At 50.0% G+C, this 8928-nt stretch overlaps 2 protein-coding genes across 2 annotated transcripts in view; one reads left to right on the forward strand and one right to left on the reverse strand.

The window, feature by feature from the left end:
- Nca (neurocalcin homolog) overlaps window positions 1-2115 on the reverse strand; it is a 153419-nt gene extending 151304 nt beyond the window's left edge. The window contains exon 1 of the mRNA XM_075668971.1: window positions 2006-2115. The gene's annotated coding sequence lies outside the window, so the exon portion shown is untranslated. The remainder of the gene's footprint in view (window positions 1-2005) is intronic.
- A 599-nt stretch (window positions 2116-2714) lies between these two features.
- On the forward strand, window positions 2715-8682 carry Opa1 (Opa1 mitochondrial dynamin like GTPase). The gene is made up of 2 exons (XM_075668967.1): window positions 2715-3510; window positions 5783-8682. The coding sequence occupies exons 1-2, from the start codon at window positions 2881-2883 to the stop codon at window positions 7997-7999; spliced, it is 2847 nt and encodes a 948-aa protein (XP_075525082.1). The 5' UTR covers window positions 2715-2880; the 3' UTR covers window positions 8000-8682.
- Window positions 8683-8928: the final 246 nt, after the last annotated feature.

Below are 8928 nucleotides of genomic sequence, written 5' to 3' on the forward strand. Positions count from 1 at the left end.
ACGCGCTGGCGTTTGCGGCCTTTTCTTTCTCGCACTCCCATGTCCGTCTGTCTACAAAACCGCCTTCGCGGTCTATAAAGCTGCCCGACAGTTTTGTTCCTCGCATTTAGCCACGCAGGTTTTGTTCTTCACTCATTCATCGCGCGCATACATATTTGAAAAGGCGCGGCGGGCGGCCTCTTCAACGGAGAAATCCGATCATCCGACGAGAGTTCCAGACGGCGACCGTCGGCGCCTCTATTTAAAGCGCCGCCGAGAGATTCTCGAAACCGATCTGCCACCAACCATAGGCTCGTGCACTTTCTTTCGATTCTTTTCTTATTTCCAAATCTCAAAAAGTCTGTACAGCTCACTGCGACCTCTTTGTGTCCACTACGACGAGCTTTGCGTGCCCGGAGTCTGGGAGAGCTCCTGAAAATAGCTGGAACCGTCGTCGCTCGAGAACAAGAAAAAAAGAAGAAGCAGAAGTCACAATATCGTCCGCAACTGCGCAGACGACGTCGAGCACGAAAGATCGTACCGCGACAAGAAACATGCAAGCCGTGACTAATAGTTTCTGAAAGTATAATGCGGCCCGACACGGATGATTAAATTTATCCGGTAAAATCCATTACGTCGGGAAGGGCAACAAACCGCCGCGCCCCATAGCAGACAGACCCTCACGCACAAATGAGAAGCGACAGACGCGTACGTGAAACAATGCAGAGGCGCCGGCGCAAACGAGGATTTGCTGAAAAAACTGTTGAACAGCGTTGAAGCTTAGAAAAACATGCGAACGCGACAACGTAATCCCCTGGACCATGCGTGAAGGCATACACCAATTCATACTGAACGCCCATAAACACACACACAAGGCAGCTCGTGTCAAAGTCTGTGCAGCGCTTCTACTGACCAAACGCTCCACGTGAGAAGTAAAATCATTCCCTGTTGGAGGCTCAGCTTTGCGCAAATCGTTTACATGACTTTTGACGCCAAGTTACACAAGAGGAAGAGAGTTTGTTAGAAGCGAGATGAATCAGTGTATCCAAATCGTCTGCAAAAGCAACCGTGCAAGCAGGCACGAAACATGCACGCCTCTACTTCGTCGTACTCACTCTGCCTTCGTTAACGCAGACCGCGCTTTAGGGTGCGTTGACGTGACAGGGATGCCCAACGATCTCTCGCGCTTTTCGTCGCCCACAAGAAAGGCGCTGGCAAAAAGCTCCTCTCTCTCTCTCGATAGCGACGACAAAACGACTGCCCCAGGGAAACCAACTCCACTGCAGTTCCCCCCTCGCACCACCCACCGACCAGCAGCGCCGTGCCTTTATTGATTCAATTCGCCGTGACAGTTACACACACTGGATGCACACCACCAAGGCACACAGCGTGCGCTTTAACCCACTGCGACACATCGTGTGCCGTGACAAGTGTGTCAAAAGGCGACGCGTGTTCCCCAATCATCACACGACACGGTCGTGTCAAAACCGCTCTCTCTCTCTCCCTCTCGCCAGAGAGCGACAGCGGCCGAGAGCGAGTTTACACGGCCGCTACACTACCGATGCTGAAATGCGGCGAACGAGAAAAGATGATCTTTCTTTCGTTCTTTTTTTCTTCGCCTTCCTCCCGTACTCGCTCTCGAACTCCTTTCTCCAAGCGGCAGCGTTCGTTCCGCTCTGCGCATCGTAGGGACATAAACCGCACGCATTAGGCTCGAAAGCAGCGCAAAAGCGTGATCTTTCTAGGAGACATGCAAGGCAGATGGGAAACGCGGGGGGGAAATGAGCGTTAAATAGATGCAAGATGCACCAAAAAGGAGGAGGCTGGCGACGCGACTTAAACTGAGACCGTTAACCTAACGGTGAGGAAGGGGACGGATGGTTAGTGATCGCTAGGGACCCGGATCGCCTGCCGCTGACCGGAGGGACTCGAAACGTGGACCAATGCAAGCGGCACCGCAAAACACAGCGAGCAGTCCGAGCAGAAACGCGAAGAAGAGAGGTAGGAAATGGGTTTTTTCACTTACATACGAAGTCGCCACATGAAGACTCTCACCAGCGTCCGGTGAACTAAACAGGCTGCGACCTGCGGACAGCTTTCGTTCTATCGACTCCGCCGGCAGGACCAGTAGTGGCGCTAGTGATGCGTCAAAAAAGAAATGCAGTACATTAGCTTCTTCAGAAACGTACAATGTATAGTTCAGCCTACACATTGCGTAGTTTATGCAAAAGTATTTATTTTAGGTAGCATACAAATTTAGTTTGGTGAAGTTTGATTTTACGTGTGTCGCGTCGTCTGCACAAGATTGCGTGCAGCCATGCGTGCAGCGCTTGTGCCATTTTCTTCACAGGCTGATTGTAAACCGGTTTGTTAGCCAGTGCGCATTTGTGGCAGACAAATACAAATTGTAGGAGGTAGATTCTTAGTGCATTGCGTAAATTCAGCGTTAACAAATGAGAATTTCAAGCTGGACGCCTAGAATCCTTGCAGCAGGCGACTACAATTGCAGAACAAATAGTTCTTTAGAATAAAAAAAACGCACAATAATAAAAGGCCTACACTTTTCAAACGTGGTCATCAAAGCCATCAATTGCGCTATAACATTTTAGCTAAAGCCTTCGAAAATATGAAAAGCTCTTCGCATTTTTTTCGCACGACCTACTGGTGTTTTTCGTTCGGAAAAGCTCGCCCTCTCTCGCGGCTTCATACAAACTACGAGCAAGCAAGCCACTACAAGCAAGCCACTAGCCAAGCCTAACCCAAGTTCAACATGGAGGCTGCGCTGGCGAGTTATTGCCGGCTAGTAAAGTTGAAACTATTCTCGTGATCCAATTTTTAGGCTCGAAACGCCCTTAGTAAAAGCTCGCCCCAAGCTGACACTCAGAGCCGCGCGCGCTAAGCATGTCGCAGCACCGAGCGCTGTCGGTCGTCCGCGGCGCGTTCGGCTTCAACCTCCAGAAGTGGAATACTTCGCCGCGCCTCAAAGCTTGCCACCATCGATACCACACGCTAGGTCCGCACTCCAGACACCGTATCAAACTCTACGCCGCCACAACGAACCTCCAGAGCGCGCGGAACGTCGCGCTAGTGGCCAGGATCCTTCGCGGCGTGCTCAAGGTGCGATATATCGTCCTCGGCTCGGCCGTCGCTGGAGGAGCGCACGTCTCCAAGAAGTACGAGGAGTTTAAGGACAACCTGCCGGACTTCGGATGGATCAAGGACGTGCTGCCCGACCAGGACAGCATGGACAGGTTCCGCGCTTCGCTGGCCGACATGAAGGACAAGCTGGGCATTCCCGAGAAAGGCCTGTTCAGGACCGGTGCTAACAAGGCTGCCAGCGGTCTCGCCAGCATCGCCGATTGGCTGCAAACTGTCAAGTTCGAGAGCTCGCCGAGCGTCGTGCGCAACGGCTTGGACGACTTCGCCACCGCCCTGGCCGTCGCGCCGATCTTCTCGTCGCAACAGCAGGAAGAGGAACGCCGCCAGAACGAGCGCGAGCGAATGCAGAAGCTACAGGACGAGCTTATTCAGGTGAATAAGGCGGTTCGGTGGTTGAAAGACGAATGAATGGGAGACGGACACTCTCAGTGGAGGCGGCATAGATTTCCTTACAAACGTTCTCAAGCTTGGCGTTGGTGTCCACGGGATCGGTAAATGCGACGGTTCAGCGAGAACGGGAATGGTTTGGTAGTACAGCGGTTTGGCCCAAAGTTTGCCCAGTCTGGCTTCAAATGGCTTCGTGACTTTGCAAATTATTCGTTTTCATCGGAATGATGCGTTATAACTGCAGCAGTCCACAATCTTTATGCATACGCGTACATATTTGTTGGCTTCTTCAGAAAGCTTCAGAAAGCTATAATTCTTCGGAAAGCTATAATTGCTTGAAAATGTAGAAAGATACAGCATGGTATGTAACGTGACAGGAACATCTGAAGCCACAGGCACCAAGACAAATGATGGGTAGACAAATTCATGTACTACCCATCACACTGTACTCATAGTAAGTGAATGGTAACAATGTAACAGTTCTCTATAGTAATTTTTGTACAAACACCAAGGCATGCGGTGCATGGAGGAACATAGGCCGACACTGGCCGTGCATTGGTCATCAACCATGTTCGGTTGCAGTGTGCAGCACAATAAACTGAAATGTGACTGTTCATTTTCTAACGGCCATGCCCCATCTTATTTGGGGCCGCCACATTTCTAACAAGCTTGGTTCTTCATTATGCCTGATCACTCATCACTCGCCCGTTCTATGTTTTAGCTCCTAGGTTTTGAGGTCGTCCCTGGTCGATAACCTGTACCTTAGGCTGACCCTTTATTCATGTTACACCAACTTAGTTTTCATTTCCTTAAGCCAAATTAGACAAAATTGTAACAAGGCTGGAGCAATTTTTTATATACCAAAGGTACAAACCAGAGATGGGTGGACTGTTTGATATAAACAAGTGAGAGAGCGATGCCCACAGTTGACACAATGTTTAAACTGGTTACACTAGATTTGTGGTGGCATTCACATTCGGGCTCTTCCAAGCACTGTTTCATAACCACTTATGAACACTGGTGTTCAAGTGACTTCAGCAGCAATAGTAATCAAAACTAAAGGTGGGGTTTGTGCTACTCAGGAACCTATTGCAAGCTGTGGATGGGAGCAATTTCTCAGTTTTTCTGACTTGGCAAATCACGTGATGCAAACATAATGCCACGCAGTGCAGGCATTGCCTCACTGACTTATGCAAGTATGCAAAAAAACAGTGCCCACTTTTTCATATGCTGGCTTGTGCCAGAAACAGTTTTCCAACCATTAAGAGATGCCATGCAAGACAAATAGCTTTGGCATCAGTTATGCACACACTAAAATGCATCTGATGTTTCACTGATGACTTTTGCAGATGTCACTATGAAGGGCCACAAGCATAATCAAACACCAAGCCTTAACGCAATCTGTTTCTTAGATCCAGCCCTGGGGAAGAAGCTGTTTATGGTGCTTTATTGGCATTTCTAAACTACATCCAGCCCATATGCGTACTAATCCCAATGAAGAAAGCATCACGAAGATAACTTAAACTTTTCCACCCACTTACTCCATGAGTAATCTACTGCCATTGCAGTGGAATGATAGGCATGTCATTCATTGTTTGCAATCCATCTGAACATGGACACTTTCCACTAGCAGATAAGTAGTATATAATCAGTTACTGGCCCTAAAAACTCGGCATCCATTTGGTAATACTCTGCACCACAAGGTTACGCCACCAGCCCGGCTGCTGCTAACGCAGCATTCCTTAAACAGTAAATAAGTACACGGACAAGCTAAAACTCTCGATTAAGCCTCGTACTTCTGTTGCCAGACATGACTTAATGATTACATGGAACGCATCGCAGATTTTCACCTGTTTGCCACTAAATGAGTGGAGTAACACATTCCTGCATCCGACGGCCACTGTGCACCATTTGTGCTCCTGACCGAGACATCTTGTGTTGCACACTGGAAGCACAAAGGTGCACAAATATGTGTTTTGACATAACATCGCAGATCCATAATAACTCCACCCCAAATTGCACGGAGTAAGAATTCTCTATGACCACACTACTTGCTTAGCTGCTAACTGTGACACTGACACAGAACGTCAATGAATTGGTGGGCAAAGATGAGTGGGCATACAAGTTGCAATCGTCTCTGTGAAATCTTTTAGCCTTAAGGATAAGGCCCATGCTGTCCATGTCCACATAGCAGCTTCCAAAACAGGTTCTCAAGTAAGAGTAGTAATTGATGCACATTTTTTTTCCCCCACTGTAGGTGCAAATGAAATACCAGAAGGAGATCGAGCGCCTGGAGAAGGAAAACCGGGAGCTGCGACGCCAGGTGATGCTCAAGTCGGAGCAGGGAGTGAGTCGGCGCAAGATAAAGAAGTCTCTCATCGACCTCTACTCAGAGGTCTTAGACGAGCTCAGTGATTACGACTCCAGCTACAACGTCCAGGACCACCTTCCCCGTGTGGTTGTCGTCGGTGACCAAAGCGCAGGCAAGACAAGCGTGCTCGAAATGGTGGCGCAGGCACGAATATTCCCACGTGGTGCAGGTGAAATGATGACCAGGGCGCCAGTCAAGGTAACACTCAGCGAAGGGCCATACCACATTGCCAAGTTTAAGGACAGTTCGCGAGAGTTCGACCTGACTAAAGAGACCGAGCTGTCAGACCTCCGAAGGGAGGTCGAAGTGCGGATGAAGAACAGTGTTCGTGGTGGCAAGACCATCAGCACCGACGTCATCTCCATGACCGTCAAAGGCCCTGGGCTGCAAAGGATGGTCCTGGTTGACCTCCCAGGCATCATCAGCACGGCAACAACAGAGATGGCTGAAGGCACCAAGGATGCCATCCGCGAGATGACCAATCTCTACATGAGCAACCCTAATGCCATCATTCTGTGCATCCAGGATGGCTCTGTAGATGCTGAAAGAAGCATAGTCACCGACCTCGTCAGTCAGGTAGATCCCAATGGCCGAAGAACCATCTTTGTCCTCACGAAAGTAGACCTGGCCGAGCAGAACATGGCAAACCCAACACGAATTCGTAAGATCCTTGATGGAAAGCTTTTTCCCATGAAAGCGCTTGGATACTTTGCAGTTGTAACAGGTCGGGGCAGTGCAGAAGACAGCATCACGGCAATCAAGGCCTACGAGGAGGCCTTCTTCCGGAACTCCAAGCTGTGCCGGGACGGTATTCTGAACATGTCACAATGCACAACTCAGAGCTTAAGCTTTGCCGTGTCAGACTGCTTTTGGAAGATGGTGCGGGAGTCAGTTGAGCAGCAGGCTGATGCCTTCAAGGCGCAGCGATTCAACTTGGAGACCGAGTGGAAAAACAGCTTTCCAAGGATGCGGGAGCTGGACCGTGACGAGCTGTTTGAGCGATCCCGCGGTGAGCTACTCGACGAAGTGGTCAACCTGAGCCAGCTGAGTCCTAAGCACTGGGAGGAGGTGTTGTCACGGAACCTGTGGGACTGCATGTCCGGCTACGTGGTTGACAGCATCTTCTTGCCAGCAGCCCAAACCGGGAATGCCGGAAACTTCAACACCGCTGTCGACATCCGACTGAAACTTTGGGCTGAGCAGCTTCTGCCTTCACAGTCCGTCGATGTAGGTTGGGAGACGCTGCGGGACGAGTTCAACGCACTCTTGCAAAAGCGGAAGGCGGCAAAGGACCACGACCCGCTATTTGACCGTCTTAAGGAAGCTGTCGTCAAAGAGGTCCTCGACCGGCACGTCTGGGAGGACAAGGCTGTGGACATGCTGCGCATGATTCAGCTCAATGCACTTGAGGACCGTGTGGTGCATGACAAGCATCAGTGGGATCAGGCAGTCCGGTTCCTGGAGACAACGCTCCAACAGCGCTTGCACACAGCTGAGGTGAGGGTCCGCGACATGGTCGGTCCCGGAGTCAAGGAACAGTGGCTGTACTGGGCCTCGCCCACCGAAGAGCAGAGGCAGCGAGCGGTGGTCAAGGCTGAGTTGGAGCGACTCCTCAACCACGAGTTCCTCCAGAAGCACGGCCCTGCACTGACGCAGGAGGAACTGACAACGGTCCGCAAGAACGTCCAGGCGCAAGATGTCGATGTCGACTACAAGTTCATCCGGGACACGTGGGATCCCCTGTACCGACTGCACTTCCTGCGTCGATCTTTGGCCAAGGCCAACGAGTGCCGGAAGGGGTACTACCTCTACCACCAGGGCTTGGACTCGGACCTCGAGTGCCACGACGTGGTCCTGTTCTGGCGCGTGCAACGCATGATGCACACCACCGCGAACGTGCTGCGGCAGCAGGTGATGAACCGCGAGGCCCGTCGGCTGGAGAAGGGCGTCAAGGAAGTGCTGGACGACTTCTCACAGGACAGCGAGAAGAAAGTGGAGCTGCTCAAGGGGCGCCGGGTGGAGCTCGCCGAAGAGCTGAAGAAAGTGCGCCATATACAGGAGAAACTGGAAGAGTTTGTGAGTGCTCTAAATGCGGAAAAATGAGCTCGACGAAGGTTTTCGTTAGGAAGGACTGTTTCAGATATGTTTTACATTGCCGCTGGGCCTTTGGGGTTACAAAATAGCTGCGTTCTACAGCAGTCGCCGGTTATTTTCTAAACTTTTGTCAGTTAGTAGGCATAATTTTGTGCCCAAAAATGCACGAGTAGTTGCGCTAGTCAGCGATAGTACGTGAGCCGAGAGTCGGATCTCCTCTGCGGAATTTAGGCTTACTTCCAGCCTCTTGTACTTAAATAGGCTGGCTTGTAGCTGACACTTTCAATCGTAACTGCACCATTATGTGACACTCGTTTAATTTATATCGCTTTGTGAAATTATTATTTTGCTTGCAGAAATTATTTGATACTGTTGAACGACTAAAGCCTCCTTTATTTGCCTTCACCAAGCCAACTTGAAATTTCTAATAATCAACACTCTACGGCTTTGCGCAAGCACCGCTGACGCTTTGATACCGTCTGGATAAAGCATGTGCCGCTACCCAAGCTGAAAATGACAGTCTACATGCCTCGGTATGTAGCTCTGGCTTGTTGCGGAAAGGTAAATACGACGTGTAGATAATATAGAATGAATTGTGTACATACTGCCAGGTGATTGAACATTGCCACGATTGTGGCTGCCTGCCTGTTGTGTATCCTGCCCACCTGTGGAGAATAAAATGCAAAACGGCATTCCTGTTTCGTTGTCAGAAAGAGTGCTCTTACCAAAAGAAGAAGGCACTGTGTTCTCACGTCATTGTTGCAGCAGTAAGCAAAATCTGGCAATCTTCTGCCGTCACAGTGATTTCACCTGCCCTGTTACAATTACTGTTGAGCTTCTGCATAACAAATCATCGGGTATAAATGAAGGGAATCAAATGCTTCTCACCAATAGCAGCATGTAACAAATGTTGAACATAGAGAAGGTATTAGCATGTT

Source organism: Dermacentor variabilis, chromosome 9 (genome assembly GCF_050947875.1).
Source record: "Dermacentor variabilis isolate Ectoservices chromosome 9, ASM5094787v1, whole genome shotgun sequence".
In the NCBI taxonomy this organism is placed as follows: domain Eukaryota; kingdom Metazoa; phylum Arthropoda; class Arachnida; order Ixodida; family Ixodidae; genus Dermacentor; species Dermacentor variabilis.